Source organism: Anthonomus grandis, chromosome 12 (assembly GCF_022605725.1).
Source record: "Anthonomus grandis grandis chromosome 12, icAntGran1.3, whole genome shotgun sequence".
Lineage (NCBI taxonomy): Eukaryota > Metazoa > Arthropoda > Insecta > Coleoptera > Curculionidae > Anthonomus > Anthonomus grandis.
Genome location: NC_065557.1, coordinates 15,261,881 through 15,287,473, shown reverse-complemented (window position 1 = coordinate 15,287,473; position 25,593 = coordinate 15,261,881). Strand labels below are relative to the sequence as shown.

The 25,593-nt window shown below is 30.1% G+C and overlaps 1 protein-coding gene across 1 annotated transcript in view; it reads left to right on the top strand.

Annotated features, from left to right (window-relative positions):
• Nucleotides 1-1,096: 1,096 nt before the first annotated feature.
• LOC126742643 (uncharacterized) overlaps nucleotides 1,097-25,593 on the top strand; it is a 65,437-nt gene continuing 40,940 nt past the window's right edge. Inside the window, exon 1 of the mRNA XM_050449376.1 lies at nucleotides 1,097-1,352. Within this exon, the coding sequence (XP_050305333.1) occupies nucleotides 1,296-1,352 (57 nt within the window). The 5' untranslated portion in view covers nucleotides 1,097-1,295. The remainder of the gene's footprint in view (nucleotides 1,353-25,593) is intronic.

The window sequence follows — 25,593 nt, the reverse complement described above, 5'->3', positions numbered from 1 at the left end:
AAAAAAGCTTTTTTAACAATGCAAAAGAAAAATCACTCAACATCCAGATTGATTTCCCTGAAAATAATCTGATTAAAATATTAATTAACTAGTAATTGTCTAATGTTCTTTTAACTCCTTCCCCCCTTTTCTAATTTTTGCCTTATGTTAAAATTTGCTTGGTTAAAATTCGTCATACTTAAAAATTGTATCAAATTTGTCCATTTTTTCTATCTTTCCAACTGCTAGAGCCACCTGTTTTTTATTTATTGTAACAACAATCTGTAATTCAAATTACACTCGAGTACCGCTACCTGGTGTTTTTTGGTACGCAAATGGAATTTATTAACTGTTAATTTTTGTAGAGATAAGTTTTCTTTGTATGATTTTTATATAGTTTTATAAATTTTAACTAGGTACCTCCACTTGTTCCTTTTGAAGGGATATGACAATTATCATGATTGTTTTCATAACGTTTTAACTATTTGTATTTTAAAATTTTATAATTTTTTAAGAAATGTATGTTTGTCATCTTTGAGCCATAGTATATTTGACAATTTTCGTTTTAACTAATGTAAGTACCTTAGTGCTTTTAAAATAATAAGTGAGCGTGCTTATCCTAATCCATTTACCCCATCACCCCCCGTTTTTGATTTTTAGTCCTCGACCTGATGGTGCGATAAGTTTTGTAATCGCGATACCGGTCCTCACAAAATAATAAAAATTAGGAATTTTCTGGAGAAATAAGACCTTTTTTTACCTTCACCTTATTAATATTTTATGTTCATTATAAACTTCATTTTAAAACAGAGTATTCCAGGGGGGCAACTGAGGCAATTGTCCCCCTTCTTCCTCCTTCTTTCTCCCCTTGGATCCGCCACTGAGGATGGGGCGTTTTCAAAGACACGTTGTATATATTTTAAATGTATAATTATTATCTCTTCAAATATCGTCAATTTTAAACCAGCAGGTATAAATCTTAAGGAAAAAAACATTCATAGATAACAATCAAATCAATTGATCAAGAACCTTCATAATTAGTCAAAACCCGAAATTGTTGTACATTCGTTAGCGGGCAGTTGGTATAAACTTATTGTTATGGGGCTCCCGGAACCGTCTCGGTCAGCAGTTCTTCCGTAGCAGCAGTACCGACTGTACCAAGGATCGGTAGGTACCGGTGCGTCAGTTCGTAGGCGACGCAAAAGTGTCTCAGTACGACGACGACAACGAAAGACGGAACCGTCAACCGCCACCGGGGTGCGGAGCGAAAGAGCGCGCGCGTGCGACCATGTACTGCTTGTGACCGTCTGCCCGAAATGAATGCCGCCCCCGCTAAACTTTTCGTTCTGCTTATAGCCACCCTTGCTTTAAATGTAAGTACCACTTACCGAAAACATTAAGGTATAATATACCAGTTTTTATTCGAAAATAAAATGTCATTTTGGAGTTGATGGGCATGTATAATTAAAAAAAAAGCAGTTAACGTTCACTAAAATATTTGAGACTTATTTACTTCAAAAGAAGACTTTATAAAAGGAAAGTCACTGAATTGTTCAATTAAAGTGTTATAGATTTAAAAAAAAAAACAACTTTAGAGAAATTAAGTAAATAATATATAAAAGTATCCTAAAAAGTTTTAAGCTGTTTTGATAAAAGCGACGAAAAAAGGCTGTGTAGTAATTATTTTTATCTCCTTTTTTCCTTTTTATTATCTTCATTAAAAATGAACGCTTTTTTGATAAATATTTAATGTTTTTGAAATTATATGCAGCGTCATAGTATTTTAATAAATGATGTTCTACCTGGAGGAGTCCATGTTTTGGAAATTTTAAATGTTATACATTTTTAGCAAATAATATATTATTTTTCTGTAGTTGTACTAATGTTTCTAAAATCAAAATTTAATATTAATAGGCAGTTATTAGTAAAATTTGAATTATTTTAATTGAATTATTTTAATTAAAGACAGATAATATTCAAAATAAACGGCAAAAATGGCTACTGGTGCCAGGAAGAGTTTTAGGTGTATACCATCATCACCCATCCATACCAATTCAAAAACCAATTATGTAAATTATCTAATTTCTTTTTGAATTTTTTATTCTTTTTCCACTGTTTCAGTATCTTTATTAAGTTTTTTTGGTTATTTACGAAGGTAATTCTAAATATTTCCGAAAATACTTATGCATTTTCTTCAATGCCAAGGTTTGCAATTTTGCCTTTTCCTCTCTCACGCCCTTTCGAAGCGAATAAAAGTAACTGTGAGTAAGCCAAGACTGTGACATTATAATGTTTTAAAGAAATATTAAATAACTACAGTTAGAGAAAAAATATACAATAATTTCATAAATAAAAAGTTTGTGATATTTTCTAACATAATATGTCTGTCTAACTACCACCACAGATATAACTAGCTAACGCAAGCGTTAGCTAGTTATATATGTGCTACCACTAAACAAAACTCTCAGAACATAAGTTTTCATCTTCTCTCGAAGATATTGTTAGCGAAACATGTATCTAGAGCAAAAATAAGAGTTTTGATTTGTGGTAACACTCTTTTGTGATATAATTATAGAAACATAAAATTTTTAATTATAATTAAATTGTGGACGGATCCTGTAGAAAATATTGTACATTTTTTATTTATGAAATTTTTGTACATGTTTCAAACGGAAAAATTGCATGTATTTTATACAGAGTATAGATTTTTCTCTAACTGTAGTTATTTCATGTTTCTTTAAAAAATTATCATGTCACAGTGGTTTTGGCTGGTAAAACTATTTTGTTATTTAAATGTCAGAATAAAGGTGTCCACCATAGAATTTTGCATAACTGTAATATAAAAAATATTTTATAGCAATACATGATTTATCTATAAAATGGCAAATTAAAAAATATTAATTATTTATTTCTCCGAAATCTTAAACGATTCTAATGTTTAATTTTATGATTGGATCATTTGAATCTTTAAACCGAAAAATTCGAAAAATTATCTCGGAAAAAATCAAAATGTTCTACAGTCTCCAACATATTTGTTTAGAAGAACAATATTACCATCTTTACTGTTTTCAATTCAATCTTTTTTTAGTTTCATTTAGTAGTTATTCCAGTTAGCCTTAATAACAGTTTTAATCATTTTCAAATCTAGTATTATTTTTACAAATGTTATTCCAGCCAATAATTTCTGTTATTTTTAAATTTAAAAATAACAGATTAAAATAAATTACTTTAATTTTATATTATTTTATTGTTTTTTTTTATAATCTTTTCTGCAAAAAACTTATTACTCTTTTTGTATTAACTTTAAAAAATTATAATATGGATCTTTATATTAATTTATTATTACTTTGAACTTCGACTAATGTTCAATATAATAAATTACATTTCATATAATGTTTATTTTAAATAGATTGTATTTAAAATAAGCAATTAAAAACTTGTGTTATTAGCTTTTAATTAGAAAGAAATTGGAAAAGAAAATAATTAATATTTTAAGATATAATAAGTTATAGGTGAATGCAAAAATTTAAACAAAAAAATAAATAATACAAAAAATACTTTCAATAAATTGATGAAAAAGTCAAAACAAAAATTTATAAAAACTAAAAAAAATTTAGGAAAAAAAATCAATTCAAACTTTTACATTAACTAAAAGAAATTTTCTATTTGAATTCTACAAGTGTATTTTTATAGATAATTTATTTATTTAAGAAAATTAAAAATAATTTATTTTTGATGTATCTTAAAGAATTATTTACATAAGCAAGAAAGAAAATAGGAACACATAAACAATTATTCTTATTTATTTTAAGTTTTAATTGTTTACTTTCTCAACTTACCATTCCATGTAATATAAGTCCTTAACTACCTTATTTTGGTGTTAAATAAAAAAAAATCACATATTTGAAATAGCCTATAAAGTATGTGAAATTTTGTCTACTAATAAATGGGAATTTTGTTATTACAATATATCTTTTAAAACCACAAATTTGGTTGATATTGAACGGTTTAAAAACCTAATTATAATTCAGAAAAGAAAAATCACATAAGAGAAATACACACAGCCTTCTTATATGCTATATGCTTCTTATGTGCTTTAACTAACATTCTCTTACCACAGAACCTCGTTAGTGCTTTTAAATCAATCCTATCAATCCTCTATATTAATTAATGTTTTAATTATTTTTAAATCAGAAAGTATGCTCTAGAATAATTTTTGCTAAGCAAACTATAAAATAAATATATTTAGAAAATTTTCTGGCTTATTCAGAAAATCCATTCGCAGGGAATTCATTCTATGAACACCTAAAAAAAGCATTTCACGAATATTCCCTTAAGCCTCGAAAGGTTCAAACCCTGGTAAGTACAGAATTTTAATATAATATTTTAGATTTTAGAAAATCTAAAACAAAAAACATTTTTAAAAGTCCTCAAATATTAAGTTCTGCATCCTCAGTGTATAGAAACACTTCTTAAAACCTGAATTTAATTGCATACTTGTCGTTTTGGTATATACTAAAAAATAATATTTATGAAGTTTTTAATGAATTCCTATATGTTCTGATTCAACGCAATTAATAAAAGTGGAATCATGACGGCTGTACCCTTCAAACCATTTTTTTAAATATTTTAATATAAAAAAAAACGTTCATAATTTAATATTCCAATATATACCTTTATCAAATGACTTGCAGATTTACTTCTCCATCTCGTAATAAATCTAATATATTGATTTTTTATTGTATACATATTAATTGATTCTCCATTGTTTAATTCGTGTATTTGAAAATTTTTATATTGATGCAATTATACTTATATTACCTTATATATCCATTTTTTTTCTTTCATGTTAGACGTGTGAAAGGCGAAAAGTCATTTAATTAATTCCATATAGTATTTTTTTCACCATTGAAAGATTTTTTGAGGTGTGTTACTTGTACGTACAAATAAATCAGTTCTATGCGAAAATATCACGACAAAGGGAACATAAGAACATGTGTTTGATTAAGGATATAATACCGATATCTAGTATTAGATTATTGTAAAACAATGTAATATATAAATATGAAAGTCAAGCGTTACAAGCTTTGTTATATTAGACATAGAAGTAAATATAAAGCTGGTATATAATATGTAATAATATACCATAAATCTTTTACATTACAGTTTAGTAAATTTAGTTTACTTTTAAAAGTCTTAAAGATCGATTTTATTAAATTTTTTACAAATTCTGTAATAGTGGTTGCGGCTAAGACTCACCTAGAGTTGTAGAGCTAAAAAAGAAGTGTTGAAAATGTAATCCCAAATATGCTCTATGGTATTCATGTCAGGTGATATTCCGGACCATTCTAATCTTGTAATGGTCTGGTTTCCCACTTTGGCATTATCATCCATAAGTATTAACAGAGTACGTAATTTATAAGGCACAGGTATCATTACCAGATTTATAATATTTTCGAGGTATATCGAAGAGGGACATAATTATACCTGAGGCATAAATTTAAAATATTTTTACTTTTTTTAAGTTCTAAAATATATATAGAAATAAATTAACTTTAAATATATACTGTAAGGTGTGACAGAAATGTTCAATTTCGTCGTTTCACAAAAATTATAGATATAGATAACACAAATATTTATATTTTCTTCTGTCACGCAGTTCATTTTAAAACTATATCTAGGTTTTTGATGCTCTATTTTTAACATGAAAATAATGTTTTCCTTTTTAGGCAGCAGTCGTTTTGATTTATTTAAATAGATTCCTCCTATTATGAATTTTCCAAGTTATTAATGCAATCTCTTAATATCTTCATCTAAAAGAAATGTAGACCTTCTTTTAAATAATTTAAAAAATATTTTAAACTTGGATACAGAATGACGTCATTTCATGACATCAATATTTTTTCCTGTTTTCTTCAGAAAAATTGTGCTTCCCTCAAAACCTTTAAAGATAATATTATTTCTTTTTTTCGGACTTTTTACAAACTCAGTAGTATTTTCACTTCCAAAGCAATACCACTTTCAACATTGCACACTATTTCTTATTTCCTTCAATTCTTTTGATAATTAAATATTCAAAAATAGTTTTTAAGAGCTTTATTTTAGGTAACTAAAGTATTTTTATTTTTCTAGATACATCATACTATCAATACTTGATTTATTTTCTACCAGAAACTAAAGTTTTTTCTTTTAAAACTTGAGAGATGTTACTATTTTCTTCTTTTTTTTAATAACATTTTCACCCGGTATATTATGGTTCTTCTTACCTGAAAGATATTTAAGTAACTTATTTTTTATTCCATGGAGTATTTTTTCCAATTTTAATTGAACCAATTAATTAATTACAGTTTTTTTTCAAATTTGATCGATTAAAAAGGAAATTTATTAAGCAACGCGTATTAAAGTATTTATTAATATTAATACATTTTTCGTTGAAAAAAGAATGATGAAGTATTTCCAATTTAACCTTCAAAACAAAGAAGTAATTTATTTGAATTGGTTATATGGCAACGATAAATGGTAATAAATTGATTTTTAACTGGCTTTTAATAAGTGGTCATGTGGGGTCAGAGAAATGTCAAAGAGAATTTCGTTTAATTATCTATAAAAAAAATATTAGGACCAGTTTGTTATCTTTATAAATATTCCTAAAAAATTAACAGGGGAAATTGCAATGATTATGAAAAACGGATGAAGGGTTAAATTAACAAGTATTTAAATAGTTTGCTATTATAATTTGAAGTCATTTTTAAATACCAGATATTGCAAAATAAAAAATTGCAAAAGATATATTCCGATATGCAGGGTGTCAATTTGAAAATTTATAATAGCTTTGAAAGCAAAAGAGCTAGAAAAACTAAATTTAATAAAAATGTTATACAAGTAGGAGGAAAAAGAACTATGAACATATTTAGATTATAAGGTGAGTAACCAAATAGGCTCTATGAGCCCTAGCCCCTAAGTTTTAACTAGCACCACCCCTTTTGTTATACCTCAACTTAAGGATCTTTTTCAGTAGTATTAATTTTTTTGGCAGTTTTTTCAATCAAAAAATTCAATTTAAATTCATCACGCTAAATTAAATAAAGGAAACATTTTTATTATTAAATACTATTTTAAGATATATGATGCTGAAATTGCAGTCATTATTAGGTACAAAGAATATTTTTTGCTTAAGATACTTAAGTATGATAGGTCAGCTTTTAGATGCCTTAAATACACATTTCCTATTTCGGTTTACTAAATTGTATTTTAAAGATATTGTAAACGATTAATTTGACATAATTTCAAATCAAGTTTAACTTTTTATTTTTTTTATTAGTCCGATATAAGACATAATGTTCACTTTACCTTAAAGAATTCAAATAGTCCTTATTTATGGTTCTGAAAATCGTTGCGCCTTTAGCACTCGTGCTATATTTAATAAAATCCTAGAAAAAAATTAAAATAGGTGTCAAACAAAAAAAGGGTTCAGCCTGCAGTATTTTGTGAAGCAGTATAGGTACAAGAATTAGGACATTTAGTTATGAATCCTACAATACCTTTACACCAAGGCTTAGCGTTAAATAAAATGTCTCATTAATCTATTCGTAGAGCACTGGAATTACATCATTTTCATCGGTACAAAATGCAAATACTTTACGAATTGTGGATCGAACGATCAGTTCAATTTTGCTAGGAAACGATAGAAAAGTTGAGACTCCGGAGGTGTCTAAAAATATTTCTTTTACCCACCGATGTATTTTTCTTTATGGTTCTGTTAATATACATAACTGTAGGTATTGGTGTGACGACAACTCGCATGTTTTCAGAAAAGAACACACCCAGTACCCAGAAAAAATAACTATACATGCGCGAATATTGAGTGATATGATTGGGCTATTATTGTACCTTTATTTATTAGTGTTAACCTTAATGACAAAACATATTTAAAAACGTTCGGCATTATTCATCCTATAATTGAACAAATAGAAAATTCATTAGATACTAACAGAAATAAGAAGCTAAAGGAAGATCTAATAGGGTAAGCCGAGGAGAGATGGCCGAGCAGCAGAGATGGATCATTAACGAGATTTTACATATCGTGGCAACAATGGCCAATTTGATAAAATACACGCACCGACATTCGACATCCGCAGTTTCTTAGTCCATGTGCTCCATGATTTATTGTTGTTTTTAATAGTTACAAGTGGTCATTGTTTTCAAAAAATTTGGCAAGGTGTATTTTGGTCACTGAACAAAGCATTTTCAGGTGAGTTTTAGCTGAATATTTTGTACTGTAATCATCAAACGGGTTTTCTGGCGTAGACCTAACCGAGAAACAATAGTCCATAACGTTCCGTTTCATAGAAAAAGCCTGGTCCATCTCTCCTATAATTTTGAGAGAGTTGGACTAATGTTTTAATGTTAGATAAAGATGCCTAACGAGTACACTCGAAAGAGAAACGTAGCTCCGAGGGCTACTTGGAACGCTGATGATTTACATCTAGCTATAGCTGCGGTAATCTAGCTATAGCAGCTAGGTCTTATAATATACCTAAAACCATATTAAGACGCAGAATAGCTACGAATAGCTTAGAGACAACGGAGCGGTTGGGCCCCGATGGCTTTCTGGGTAAAACTACCAAGTAAACTACCTAGATATATTCAACTTCCAGCCAAAGCTGGCAGAGTATGGTTGTAGTAATTTCTACGAAGAAACGAGACATTAGCGTGCACAAAGCAGAAAACACCTCTGTAGCAAGGGCTATAGGATTGTCGAGAGAAACTGTGCGTGAATACTTTGTATTACTGCAGACGGTTCTTACCGAAAATGGATTATTCAATAAACCTGGCCACATTTTTAATACTGACGAGACTGGGCTCTAACTCAATACCAGAACCGAACAGGTGCTTGCAGCAACGGGTTCAAAAAGTGTACCATCCATTAGCCCCGGTGAAAAAGGCGAAACCATCAGTTTTATATCTTGTTGCAATGCAGATGACAAAAAAAATGAATGGGAAAAAGGAATGCCACCAGAATCTGAAATATGCATGTCTGAGAAGTCAGCCTATGTCAACTCAGAAATATTTCTTCGGTGGTTCACACAATTTTTTTTTTGCGAAAACCACCAGGAAAAGTTTTATTGCTGTTGGATGGCCACACTTCCCATACTACAAACATCGATGCCTTAGAATTTGCAACAAAAAATTATATAATTTTATTTTGTCTACCCCCGCACTGCACCCATTACCTTCAACCTCTTGATCGAGCCTTTTTTAAGAGTCTCAAAGGATTCTATTAGAAAACATGTCGACGCACAGTGATGGTCCATCCAAATAAAAAGCTGAACCGGCTGCTATTTGGTAAAATCCTGGGAGAATCTTGGGGCAAAGCCGCTACTGTGAATAACGCAGTATCGGCTTTCAAAGTAACAGGCATATCACCATTCTCAATTCAGATATTATACCGGACTATGCATTTTTATTGCAGCAAATAATATAGCCCGTTTATCAGAATGCTGGAAACGAAACTGTGGAACAGAATAAGCCAATGCCAGTTTCCCCTCAACCCCAACCAGCATGCTCACAAATTCTCCGCCAAAGGAACGTCCAGCAACCAGGTTTCCCTCAACCAGGATGTTCTTGGATTCACCGCAATACTAACTTACTACTGGGAAAGCTCTTGATTAGGTGTCTCCTTTACCCAAAGTTACGCCAGCTATGAGAAAGGTCCGAGCCAATCTGGGAGGAGTTTTATCTTCACCGGCGTACATCAGAAATAGAAAAGAGATGGAAGAAAAGAAGAGTAAAGTGCCAGAGTCAACCAGAAAGTCAAAGAATGCCAAAGAAGCCTAAACGGTTGGAAATTCGTGAAAAAAAACACAGTAGTCTCTTCTTCAGAGTCCGATGACATGATTTTAGATGATTTTTCTAGCGAAGAAGAGGAATTATTATTCTATGGAAAATAAATGCGTTGGATGCAGCGAAGACTATCGACGAACGAAGAAGAAGGACGACTGGATTAAGTGCGTTCTTTGTTTAAGATGGCTGCACGATAGTTGCACGTCTTATAACAACGTTTGTCAAAATTGTGGCGTCAGTGCTACAAAAAAAAGTAATAAAATTCAAGGTCCATCTATCCTACCAAGTAATGTCCAACTCTCCTAGCCTAAGTAGGTTAGATGGACTGATTTCTAGTTTCAGTTTTTAATTTTTTTTATACCACTAGGATGAATGTTTATGTTTTTTAACTGAATAACAAGAATGTCAAAGTTTATGTTTATTTCCTATGTATTTTCTATATGTTTGTTTTATTTTAAATAAATAAGATATTTTATGTTTTGTAAAACGTTTGCCATTTCTCCTTGCTTTACCATACATGTTTAATAAGCTAGAGCACCACCTCACTATGTTCTCCTCTATGACACAATGTTTAAGCAATACATATTTTGGATTGGAAAAATAGGTTCAACAGAATGGCCGCCAAGAGACACTTAAAAACTGTTGTGTTAAACACGCAACCCGATTCTCTTCATGATTTTTGGCAACGAATTATAAGAGAATGTGCATCTATTTCAAGAACAGTATTTAAAAATATAAGAAATGAATTTCAAAATAGATTATATTTTTATTTAGCACAAAATGGAATGCATTTTCTAAGATGCTTAACTAGCATTTTACAAAAATTAATTTCTTTTTAAAACTTAATTTTTTTATCCTATATTAATTTAAAGAAAAAAATTGTGCAGATGAATATGACCGTTAATTTGAGGTGTCACAAAAGGAGTAATGCCATTTAAAATTTAGAGATTGGGGAGCCCAAGAAGTGTTGCTCATCTCAGGACTTACATATGATAGTTCTTCCCTTTACGTTTAAAATATATATGCCAAATTTGGTTTTTTAAATTTTTCTAATTTGAGAGATATTCGCATTGAAAGTTTTCAAATTGAGACCCTGTATGTATGATTTAGAACTGAAAAAACAATATGTTTTTGACAGAAAATTAATCTAATTTTTTTAAATTGATGAAAAGTTCTAATAAGCCTAACTTTCTAACGGTGTACCAAATACTCCCTAGCTTAGCACATTGTTATACTTTCTAAATAAGCAATATGTCTATTTATTTAGTGGTATGAAGGAAATCATATATGAAGAATTCTTTGCATATAACATTACACATGACGTTCAGTACGATATCCAAAGGTGTCAATCTAATGATGTCTACTAAGCAAATTTGATTATCCACTCCATTTTTGACTCATTCATTTGTAATCTGCACTTAAATAAACCACCTTGTATATAATAAACAAGCCATTTTACAATTACACAAACCAATGATGACTTACTTATTTAAAATTACACTAACGGTATTAATTATAATTGCTCAATGCATAATAAATCAAACAAAGCCTCAATAATATCAACACTTTTATAATTACCGCTGGGACACACCTACGCGCAACCTTTGTGATTTCTTATGGCGGTGCACTTTTTAAAAGAACAAAAAATTATCATTACGGATCTTGGAACTTACTGGTTTGTTTTGTTTTATTGCTCTCTTTGATCCCGATTGGACTTGATTAATAAACAAGTCGACCTTTCGATCTTTTTGGATCTATCCCTGGGCATATGCAGCTTTTTTTACAACTTCTTTTGTATGTTGTTTAATCCTGTGTTTTTTATGAACAAGCTGATTTTTTTACTTTGTAGATTAACTTTAGAAACTCAAATTATTGGAAAAACTACCAGCATTTCTATGGTTCGTCATCATCTTCAACAAATATAAAACGTGTTGTAATAATTTGGAATTTCAGAAATTGCAAAATGAATACAAGTAAATTATTAAAAAGTAATTTTTTCTACAAATTATAATTTACAAGTCAATTTAAAAAAAATAAAGAACTCTTTCTTGCCCTGATTATGCAAAGACAGACCCTGTCTTAGGACATTTGGGATATCTCAGAAAAATTAAGTATCCAATCTATTTAACTTAAAAAATAAAATAAAATCCTAACGTTTATTCAGCTTTTCACAAAATCATTTCAGTAGGATTGAATTATCAGTCCGCTCTACTCATTTATATGGTAATGATTCTGTTGAATATAATACATATCAAAATTCTGTTAAAGAATAACCAAAATGGGGAATATAGCTTATCAAAGGATAAAAAGTCAAAATAAAAAGGAAATAATAGAATAAATAAGAAGAAAAACCATCCAGGATCACAACGGCAGGATTATTAGATCATGTAAATGTAAAATATCAGAATAAAAATAATAATTTTGCAATACAATTTTGGGTAGGTTTTTTATTGAAATACTCAATGTATTGCCTCCTAGGTACAAATAATAAAAATGGCCAAGTTGGTTACATATGTGACTATTAATCTATTTTATGATTCAAGGCAAGTTTTCAATATTATCATCATAAGTAAAACCGTTGATTGAAAGGAAGCTTATTCTTCAATCAACGGTAGAACGTTTAGTAATTCCAATATTTTATTTTTCGGAAAATTTAATTTTTTCTTTATTCCCTATGCTTGAGAATCAATCGGCTATTAGGTGATTAATGCCTCTTAACGCGTCTAACAGCACGTTTCCTTTAAAGCAATACAATTCATACGATAATAAATTATGTATTAAATTAACATAAACCTAATAAAATCATTTAAAACTGCCATTTCCTCGATTAAAATAAAAGGCGGCATATATTATTACTCTTGACTACAGTTTGACATTTGAAATTATTTCTGTTTACATTTAAATCGAAGTCAAGTGCAATGTGTGAAAACAATTACAATATCGTTTACGTAACACGGCTGTCGATTGACCATTATTACTTCGATACCCGGCTATTATATTTATTAAAAGTGGATATTATAAATTGCTGTATAAAAAGGGCGGTGGTTACTCTAGATCTAGAGGTAGATAAATTTCTAGGTACCTATCACGGCTTTGAACGCACACATTAATATAGCATTTAATTTTAAATGTTAATTACGGCCAATATACATATTATGATGCAGTTTTCTAGTTACCTTGAAATATATCCATATCAGAGCTATTGTTTTATGAAAATCAATTATTGAGTTGTAATATAACTAAATGAAGCTTCAATTTCGTTATACTACTAAGACTAATTATTGAGATTTTTGGTATTTTATAAGAATTCGAGCACTTTATATTTGAAAATAATCCTGGATATTTCTCCTCTTTATTTTTCCTAGGGCGAACATATAAAATAGACCAATAATTCTTACTTTATTTCAAGATCAAATACTCAATCTGTAGGACTAGGTTATAGGAAATACTTATATCTTCTTTGTTATGTGTGTTATGCTACGTGTCTTAAATTGCCAAAAATGTCTTTCCCATTGTTTATGATGATCCTTAAGTCGACGCTTGATCCCATTAACTTTTTAACTCATTCACTCAAGAATCCAACCGAAGGCTTCTTATCTTCTCTTCAAATATAAATGTGGACTAAACCAAGTACTAAAACCAATGCCTTGGTGTGTTATCCCACCCTGCCCCATACATTTTGCGAGTCAAGGTCTTTGTCTAATACCTTAACTTCGATTTAGCGATCCATATACAAGATTTACATACCCTATACCTTAGCGAATAATTAATGAAATTACTAGGAAATCATTGTTGATTACTATAATAATAACAATAGAATCGTTGAAGGGTTTTCAAAATATTTAGATCTTTGTAAGAGCCTTTGACTATTTCAAGATTTTCTTATTTTATTGAGAAACTGCTCAATAACTCCAAAACAATTGAATTTACAAGAAAACTTGTAGCAACCTTTTTAGTAAAGAAATTTATCATTAATAAAATCGTTGCCGGTGTTTTAAAAATATTTAGAATTTTGTAAAGCGTTTGACTGTACACAGATTTATTCCAAACTATTAGGAAACTACTTAATAACTTCTAAACGGTTGTATTTAAAGGGAAACTTATGAGACTAATTCTATATACATGTGAGAAGAACATAGATGCAATGGGCTGAGTGATTAACAAAATTGATAATGGAAACTTGGTTCTAACGAATTGTGATCTCGTATTAAATAAGACCAGATATTTGATAATTTCTACATAGATGTAACTCATAATATGAGCCTTTGTCAAAGTTGCTTATGCTTCTTAAAAGTAACATACGAGCATCTCCAACATCTGAACCAAACTGTAAGTATATGTCAGTTTTAATATACTTGTGTTGTTAAATAGTTCAATTAAAACATATAAATCTTTGTTCATTGATATCAAAGTGTAACTGAACTAAGTTTTCGTTTTATAGAATGTTTAAATTAGTTCTGCTACAATATCCATTGCACTGCATCTAAGCTGTATTTTTCTATATGAATGACCTAATTCATTTGGGAATTCATACACCATCTACATCATTATTGAACGTGTGTAATTCATTTTTAAGCAGAAAATACGATGGAAGAAGTTTGCTTCTAAAGATTTTCTGGATTGGTGTCTCTTAGTGTTGTTTTATTAGATATCCTCTTGGTAATAATCACAAAAGAACATAATCAATCTACGAATAACTAATGAAACCGTTTATAATTAGAAAAAGTAGATATTTATCAAATAGTCAGCTTCCTCAATTATATACACATGGTCTTTGCTCATGAACCCGATTATTCACTAGAATAATATGGGATAACTGGGATAAATGGGAAAGGTCAGCGATTACCGGGATTGGTAATCGTCGGAATCAATGGCTTTCATTTAACTAATTTAATATCATTAAAGTAAATCTTATTCTTGATTTTCACCATCCAGCTGACTAAGGCCAGGCTAATTCATTGATAATAAATCTACTGATTGATTCCGCATTTGGTAAAAAATTACGATCGGGAGTGATCATTACTCTTCAAGTTGAAACTCTTTAAGATGATAAGATCGTGTGGTTTTTACAGTAAACGATTTATGCAATCACCCTACAAGAAAATCAATGGTGGAACGAAGTTTCTGGTTTTTAAATAGAAAGATGAATGGCAAAAATCCTTTTTTAGTGCAAAAAACTAATTTGAGTTCCAATGATATTATAGTAAGATGGTGTAGATTTTTAGGAAGATATGAGGTATTAACAACCTACATTTATTAATGCTTTATTCAATTAATCAAGAAGTTAACCATGATATTATCCTTTAAAATATCCTAAATAAATTTATGCAAAAAATATAAATATGACGTTTTAAAATTTATACAGTGCCCAACCCAACAACTAAATTATTTCCGCACCATAACAAACCCAAACTAAACCAGAAACCACAAACCATCTAGTCATCCACTAAGTAGAATAAACAATTCCATAGCGATAAACACTTAATAAACTTGTTACACACTTTTAAAAATTAATTTTAGGTGCGAATAAACTACATTTAATATGCCATCATTGTCTTCCATAATGGCTCGCTTCGGTAATTTGACGGTAATACACACATACACGTCATTTCTTATTCTTCGCTTGCCTGAACGATTACAGCCTTGGCAAGGTCGTTCGAGTTTTTTTTCGTGCTCGTTTCCTTTCTTTCTTCCTTCGTTACCCGGCCCGGACTCTAACCAAAACCAGATTATTTATTTGTGTGCAATCATTGGCGGGTCACGTGACCGCTTTCAGGGCCGTATCTAAGGGCTGTACATGACTGATTGGTAACGGGGAGAAGTTAATGACTTTATGGTTATTGTCTTTGTTACTTATTTAATAATATCATAGTATTACTGCTTTTCGTGAAGAATGGTACGCTTTGAGGTACTTTGTGAATTAGATGCGTAACACTTTTAATTTGTAGATGACACTAATATCATAATTGAGGAGTTGGCGTGCATAACCGGATATATCCACTTTCAGAAAATTTTCAGAAAATTCGAAAATCATGTGTGTTGATATTTAAAAATAGTAATATTTTAAGAAAATAGCTTTAATTAAGCGGGGTTGGCCAATTTATTAACATAAAAAGAAACAAAAAAGTAACAATTCGTCATTATTAGCAATATAAGTTTGTATATATCCGGTTTTACATGGAAATGAGACATAGTAAGCAAAAATATATATTCATTTCTCTTTAAACAAACTGGATCAAGTAGTATTTGAAAAAAGTAATAAAAGAAAAATTAAATATGTATCGCATTTTCTTCGTGCAGGTAATCGCATAGATCATTTTCTTCTTGGGTTTTAAAATTTACCTAAGAATCCACATTGGCTCCGGTATTGTTACTACGTAATAGGTTTTTGTACCACAAATGATCTTCCTTGGTTCGCTAATCTTCCCCAAAATGTTCTTCATCAAATGATTTAAACTTTTTTTCTTTTCTTCTGGTATGGAATTACCCAGTGCCAAGCTGAATGTTGTCTTCTGATTGTCCTTCTTAAAAAGTGATTCTCAAGCTGTGTCACCCGATGATGTAAACCGATAAAATTGAGACATCTTAATTTTAACAGTGGATTTGTTATGTTCATTCTCAATTTTTTTAAGCGAATTCTTTTGCATTTTGAAATTCCCTCTATTTCATCATAGATCTTTTCCAGTTCTTTAACATTATACATTTGCCAGTCAAGGCCTAGTGTTTTTACCAAATCCACTTCCGAAAGTATTTCAACGTATTTCTTTTGTTGTAATGACTCGATGTCTTTTCTGGAAGATTTTCTCCACTCTACCAAATGATCGGTCCGTAGGAAGAAAGCTATTCTTTCAAACTGGAAAAGTTATTATCACTTCTTTTAAATTATCTGGGGATTTGTTTTTAAGCCAATATATTAGCATATGAATAAATTCTTATTCTGTCCCCCACATCCATCGCAGAATAGCCTGAGAAGGTATATACTTCTGCTTTTTTCGAACTTCTCTTTTGCTTTTGCGACATTTTCTTTTTCTACTTTCATCACTTCCTTCCTTTACATTTATTTTCTCATTCGTAATACACAAATAATAAATGGGATTTATTCGATTTTGCTTCCAAAAAACAAATATATGAACCTATAGAAATGATAACAAAGAACCAAAAACCATCAAAAAACGATTTTCGGTGAAAAGTGAACATATCTGGTTTAACACCCAAACTCCTCATATATAGTAAAGGGATTAATATAAATATATAGCGAAGAATACCATCCAGTGAATATAATCAGATAAAAAACATAACAGGCAATTCAACATCAGCAATTCTAATAATCTATAAAGAATTTTCTTACACTTATAATTTGTGGGTGTTTATGCCTAACAAGCTGATTTAATTGATAAGGTTCTAGTACCATCACGGTGTAAATCTGGGATTTTTCTATCTTATGCTCTTTTTCCAAGCAAAGTTAAATGCCGATGATGAGAATATGTAATTTTTTCTAAAACCTGAGATCTGAATCTTTTATTCCGAATCTGTAATTATTTTCCTCTTTAATTTCTAATCACCTACTTTAATGGCATAGGTATTGAAAGATCCACCCATCCCAAATTAATATTTTGCTGCCAGGTATTTGGCCTCTTTAGGACTAGTGTCATACGATGGCAGTTGTAAAGTATATGGAAAAGCCTTAAAATACTGTATCGATGGATACTTCTTAGACTAGAAGGGTCACCAACAACATAGGGTAGCAGGACACAATACTAAAAGTTTAATAAAGCTTATTTTAATACTGCAAAGTGATATTGTGCCTTAATGATCCTAAGACCATAGTACATGTTGCTTTTTTAAGGAGTATCTAAGGAAGCCATTCAAGCGGATAATCTGCAGGCTCACACATACTGACCAGCACGTCCACAGTAGATATGTTTGTGGATATGTTTTCTAGTTTGCAGATGCTCATTCAAGCAGGGTTACCGAGACAGCGGTAAAAAATGGACAGCTGCCATGAATGAATATATAACGCGCATTTTCTTTTTAACAAACTTTGTTCAAATAACAAATCTGGGCCAACAAATCATTCGCTATAGACAGCTACATATTGAATTGTGCAGAAAAAATCCTACGTGAGTGAGCAGAGAGTCGCTGACCAATATCGCGTCATTTTTAGAAACAACTTGATCTCACAACTCGAATTAACTCTATTAAAAGGGAAATTGCAGAAATAAACGATCAACAGACCTTAAACAAAGTGAGGGAAATTTGCAGTGCAATGCCGACCAAGAAAGAACAGAAGCGGAAGAAAACTTAGACTCACCAGACCAGGCACCGTTCCCAGAAGTGTTAATAAATCAAGAAACTCAAAATGAAGACAAGAACTTAATGAAGAAGAGCTTGCTAAACTTAAGAACAGAATTTTGAAGGGCAATGGCAGGGTAAAAGGGCAAAAACTTTTTAATAAGACCAGCTCTTCCTAGAGTTAACTTTCCCCGCAAATTGGCTATTTTTTATTTTTTTAATTTTCGTTCTCTTTATTATTTTTTAAATTCCGTACGTAATTTCTTCTTAGTTGATCTTGGAGCACCACTTTCATATTCAGAGTCTGTATCACTTCCTGCCATAATTTCTTATTATTCACCAAAAAATTCAGAAAATATGAACTTTAAAATGATTTATAATTAGTTATTTTAAACGTAGAATAATTAATACATTGAACAACAAAAATTAATTTATAAAAGTGTTCAAGAACGAAATGAAATTACGAAATAATCAAGAAATCACCGTTCGCGTAACGCTAGCAAACTACTCGCATACGAACTAATGACTGAAATATATATAAATATATTACATCCACTGGCTATGAGAGGAAGAGAGAAAGAAAATGTGTGCGCGCATAATAACCAATATTAATATGACTACATCTTTATGTATAAATAGTACAAATGCCATACTCTACTTGAAGAAGTTGCGGCCTAGATATCTTTTTAAAAGTTTTCTTTTTAATTATGTTATTGAAAAAACAGGCAGAATGTAATCTTCTATTTATCATTAAAAGCCAGTAAAGCTATTTAAACTTATACGAAGTCTGTTATCGGCATCTTATGCCACATATAAATCGAACACAATAATTTTGTATTCTACTCTCCTCGTTTGCACGGAATCTAGATATGGACCGTAAAAAGCATCTGGAAAATTAAAATAGTGAAATACTAGCGAATCGCATAGCTCAATTTGTTAGTTTTTTTCAGCGTAATACTTATAAGGGAAAAGAGATTTCACTACCATCTAAGATTTTCTAATTTATGATTATGTGTTCTTCAAACTTAAGTTAATTATCTCTTAACAAGCCAACATTTTATGATACATTGTTAAAAGAAATGTTGGAATTTCCAGTAGTAAGAGTGAGATCATTTAAAATATTTTCACGTAATTTATCATTGCAAAATAAAAGGGCTACTGGGTTTAAGGGATTTAGCTCTACTAGATAATCCTAGGAAGTAATACATAGTGCTTAAAGATCTGAATTTATTTAAAAGCTTGCCTCGTCAACGTCATTCAACTTATATTGCATATCATCTGCCTATAAATGGTAATTGCAATACTTAGAGTATAAGGTGTAAAAAGAAGAGATCCTAAAACACTCTCCTGTGGAACAGGGTACACAGACAATAACTTGATGTCGAAAATTTACCGTCGATTGCAACTTTTTGTGTCCTGTTATTGAAATAAGATTTAATTAAAGATTGAGGACTAATTCTAAAACCCACATAGGATAAACTACTCAATAAAATATTTTATTTTAATTAAGTCAAAAGCCCGCGAATATTCCAAAAGTACCAATACAGTTGCATTGCCCCTATATGGAACTCCAGTAATCTGATCTGTTACCTCGGCTAGTGCAGCTGCTACATTTAGTGTAGTACAATTATGACCACGTCGAAACCTTGATTAATTTTCTAATAAAATGTTATTTCTTACAATGAAATAAGAAATTTGAAAAGCCGTTCCTTTTTGCAAAATTTTGGACATATTTGGTAATATAAAGATTGATCTAAATTGATTATAGTTATTCGGCCGGTTTATCTTTGGAAGTGGAAATACGATGGCGGATTTCCAAGCAGTCGGAAATATTGATGTCCATAAATAACAATTTATTACATGCACAACAAAGTATCAAAAATGTGCTATTTATTTTATCGCTGCCGGATGCCGTAGACTTTCACTCCTATCCTCACTTACTAATTTAGAAAACTGAGTGTAGTAGTAAGAGATTCAGAAAGGTCTCATGCCTGCCATCATTATGATTGGCTACATGTTATATTCAGATATTTAGTCTTTGTTATATCTTCTGTTGATATAGCTGCTAACACTACTTTATCTCTATGGTATCTGGCATACCATTTTAGGTTTTAAAACTCATGTTATCCAGTACTTCGTTTCATTAAGTGCACATACAATCTTTTGGTATAAATCTTATAATTTATTAACATAAGGTGCTATCAAAGCTTTTCACTTCACCACAAAGCTAATCAGCATTATTTTCCTTTTTTTCAGACTCTTTTTTACTTTGACCATAAATCTCTCTTTATCTTTCATGTCTTTCATTCATCTCTCTTTATCATTTTATGCACATCGATATTGAATAACGGGTGTTTCCATATATATTATTATACATACTGCATAAAAATTATCCTATTACTCATTATTCTATTGTTCTTTAATACTTTGGATAATTTAATATTGAATAAGAGTAGAAGGAAGATAAGTTAGGGTAGATGATCGGTCTCATCAGGCTCCTATCAGAAACCTTCATTCAAAATTGCCGGAAAGTTCATTTACAATATAACAAACGTCAAGTAACCATCCCGTGGCAATTGAGAAAATTGTAAACTATGCTGTCAATACAAGTGTAATACTTGCAAACTCTATCAAAGATATTGTTGTTCAATTTAATTTGATAAATAATAAACATTGAAACTTAATAAATTAAATTAGGGTTTCATTCTGTAGCAATTAATAATCATCTAATCTAATTAGACTCGATATTAGTTGATATAACTTGTCAAGTTTTTAATTGAAAAAGGTATGGCATGTAAAAAAAAATAATACATGAAAAACCATTTAGCCAAATGCTTGTGTAATCTTCTTTGTTAATTATAAATAAAAAAATAAAAACACGAATTATTTTTAATCCTCCGTATAAGGCGCCTGAACGGCCTTGCTATAGATCCATAGCAAATAAACCGCAAAAAAAACCTGATTAAATTAATCTTTCTTTGAAATAGCATCTTGAACAACAACATTTTGCTTATAGGTATCAGATTAATAAATATATTGTTACTGTCACTTTTTACAGCGATTTTTGAATTATCGATTCAAGGTTATAAATGGATAGCGTAGGAATGGGAATTTGATTTTTTAACGGGTGTTACTTTATTAAATGGAACGCCCTATGGTAATTAAACATTTTTTCAAATTTTTTATAGTAATCCCATAATGTGATTTATTATAGTGTTAATTACTTTTACTAGCTTGATAAGGAGTAAAAAATGTAATTAAAAAAATATCAAAAGGTCAAGAGTAGCGTAAAAAATGTAACTGAAACAAATATTATTTTTCTAAATTTAATAAATTTTTAATAAGATTCAAGACATGCAGACATGCATCTGTCTACAAATTCTTCTTTTCTTCTACCCATATATAAAACATCTTTTGTTAATTATCTTCCAAATATAGCAGAAGCTTATTGTTTTAGTTTATCGAGTTCCGGTCTGCTAAATAGGTTTTACCTGACTACTTAGCTAGAAAGATTTAAATTGATATGCATGACCTAACGACAGCTTTTGACTGTTTTAAAAACGTTCTTTATTCAGAGTCATTAACAAGGAGATGCAATGGGCAACAATACCGGTTAAAAATTCGCAAATTAAAAAATTAAAATAAGTACAAGTAAAAAATAAAATATTTTCAAGATATGATTTTTTTGTTATATTTTTTGCTTAAAGTTTTTCAATTTTTTTTTAATTAATTTAATTTATTTTTTATAAATTCTGTTAGAGTTTGTAAAAAAATTGTATTTTGTTTAAGTGGCATTTGTATTAAAATATATACACTATCGAACAAAAGTAAAGAAACGAACGGAAGAAAGTTTAAAAGTTATAATATGCTTCAATGGCTCATATGAATAAAACAGAAGCACATGCTTGTGCTTAAGTTTTTTGAGACAAACACATTCCGCTTTAATGCAACAAAAAAAGACAGAGGTAGATTAAAAGCATGTGCTTTACTTTATTAATACGACCCAATGACAGGCTAAATATAATTGTTGTCAAATGTTAAAGAAACTCAAGTTCAATTAAATGTCTATATTATTATATTTACTTATATGAATTAAAATTTTATTTCATTTTACAAAATAATGACACAATATATATACAACTGTAACTTTTAAAAGTTATTACTAATTATCTATAACTTTTTGGCAGTGACGTAGCATCGATTTATGAATTCACTTTCGAAATTACATTTTGAACACTAACAATCACCATATTGGCTTACACCTTATTAATTTTATCAATTTCAAAGTTTGTTTACTTGGTTGCTGCTAATTTGACGGTCAACCTCTTCCCGCAAGTTCTTAATAGATTTAAATTTGGTGATTGTGCCGTTCGTTGGAGGATTTGGATACTGTTCTCCTAAAAACAACTCCCGGACAAGACGAGATGCATGCTTCTGGTCGTTGTCTTGCTGAAAGGCGGATCGCAAAGGCATCTCCCACTTAGCATATTACAATATAACATTTTAAAGTAGGTCCCTGCATACCAATCAATTCATAGTCCCGTCTATGAAGTGCAATGGATCTCCTACACTCCAGGAAAAGCAAGTTCATACAACCACACTACCCCGGTAGTGCTTTATTCTTGGTATTGTCTACTTTGGTTGAAACCTCGTATTAACTGAATGCTTAAAACACCTCATTTCATTGAAAATTTTATAATGAGTTTTGCCTCTAAATATTTTTTTTTCAATCTTGAATATGTCCAATTTAAGTGACAGCGTGCAAACTTAAGCCACGCACGACGATTTGTTTCGGAAATCAGAGGTTCTTAGCTGAACGTCTGCTGTAAAGCTTTATTCCAACTACAATACAATTGTACAATTGTAATCTTTATTGGATAGTCTTCGCACTTGCTGTCAATTTAGAAATTCTAGCAATTATTCTTGGCCTTGATAACCACGAATGTTTTTTGCTAATCGTATTACTTTTCTATCTATCCAAAACGTTTTATTTTTTTTAGGCCTTCCTGATTTTAGAATTTTTTACATACGTCCTCGTGCGTTGCATCGTTTAATTATTCATACTGTATTTTACTAAAGGAAACTCCCTGGAAATATCAACCAAAAGCTTTTTTCCAGAAATGCGTCTACCAACATTTGCTTTAACTCCAGGCAATTTGGTTTATGCTTTGGCACACTTAATGCCATCAAAAAGAAAGAGGAAGCTTTATTTTTACCGCTTAAAAATATGTTTAAATTTTTACCTGAAATCGACCTTTTTTTTGGAGAAATTAAAAAAATTACCTTACTGACATTAGTTATGGCATACTAATGTTTGACATTGGAAAGCATTGCTTTACGTTACATAAGAGTTGCTTTACATTTATCTGATAGTGTAGGTACATATAAAAGTGTTAATTAATATCCATAATTATCAGTGGCGTCACTTATATTAGGTCATTAGGTTAATCACCTCAAAAAAAGTCATGCCTGGAACAAATGAAAAAATTCTCCTAGAAGCCTGGATAAATTCGTTCCAATGCCCAAAAAAGATCGAAAATACCTTCAAATAACGGTATGGAAGTTCATGAAAGAATCAGAAACAAATATTGAATTATTACAGTCGCCCAGATTAGTTCTACTCGCAATAATTTTTTTCAATATTTAAGGATTAAATCCGATTTTAAAATATTGTTGAAAGAGGGGCAGGAAGTGCTATAGCTACGTATAGAAGATTAAAATTAAATTCTTAATAACTAAAATATTATAAAAATTCAACCTAAATCAAACAGTCATTCATTTAGGTTCTTATTTTATACTAGGTTTAAGTATTTCATTTATCTAATATTTTTTACGTACTGGCGAATTTTAAAAGTGTATTACATATTAAATTACTTTTGGTATTTATGTTTTATTTCTCAAAAAAACAAATCTAAACCTCTTTTCAACACTATTTTGGAAGCGTAAAATTGGATTTAATCTTTAAATATGGAAAAAAATATTGTGACCAGAAGACTGTAAAAATTTGATTTTCGTTTCTGATGTCGTTGCTAACTTTCATAACGTTTCAAAAGCCTAGAACAAAAGAAAATTAGAAAACATGAAAATTTATTTCCAATTCCCGGAACATATAAAAACTAATTGCAAAACCTGAAAATCGCGAAAAAGTATATTTTAAATCCTAGAAAACTTAAAAATAATTGAATTTTAAATGCCTCCCAAAAAACAGATAAAGATTAAAAATTGATCGAAGAGTTTTTAGCATACAAGAAATAAGTTTAAATCCATGGAAGATACAAATCTCTAGTCAACAGCAAAGTTAAGCAAAACTAGTAGTTTATTTATTTAAGGAATATCTGATGCTTTAAAAATTTAAAAAAAAACATTTACCTGCTTCTAATACTTTCACTGGCAACGCTCCTATCTTCATTACAACTTTGCCACCAAGAGTATATGTGAAATGTAATAATACTTTTTACATATATCAAATTTTTTTTACTTTTAGTTTGGTTTTAATCTTCTCCTGAAGATGCTTACATCGTTAGCGAAACACATGTCTAGAGTAAAAATAAAGAGTTTTGTTAAGTGGTAAAACTGTCTCGTAATTTGAGGGTCACACCAAAGGTTTCAACCATAGGGCTAATATTTTTATAGTTTCATCATATACATCTGAGACACATAAAGTACTACAAGGGTCAGTACTAGTACCTCTTTTGTTTTTTTACTGACCTGAACGGCTTATCAAATTTTTAGCCATTTTACAGTACTAATATTTGACGTATTTATCATGCAAAAATATTATTTTCATTAAAGTAATTTTTTGTCTTTGCTTGGAATAACCACTTTCTCATCCTTCTAGTAAGAATGATTGATAATGATATATAGTCTTAGTATTGTAGACACTTAAAATGTAAGCCGATAAGATCTTCCATTGCCTTCCTCTAGTTACACTACTTTATATTTGAGTGAGATACAGTGAATCTTTTTATCGTAAGCTATCGGTTTTCTTATTTTTTGAATTTTTACTCTTATAATAGAATCAAATTATGTAAAAAACCCGCTTTGCGTCTCGGAAAGCATCTAACATCTGTTTCTTATATAAAGGTAAAAACTTGACCTATAGTATCTTTATTTCTTAATTTATACTCTATACTATATAAACCATATAGAAAAATACATAATTTATAATTTTTTCATTGTTAACAAAATCATCTTACTAATAATATACTGTCGGGAATACTTACTCGTAATCATAATCAACAACATAATTGCCAGAAAATTGATTATTACTAAGGCCGCAAAATCCAAATAAAGGAATTTTATTAATGAACAATTACTTTCATATCTCGTAACCTTAAAGAATATAACTAGTCGGCCTAGTTAAGAGTAGGTGTATTATATATACAGGGTCAAACCAAGTTTTGCATATTATTGTCTGCATAATATTTAATTGTTCGGCATTTATTCCATACAAAAAAAACGCATCGCAGGAACGCATGT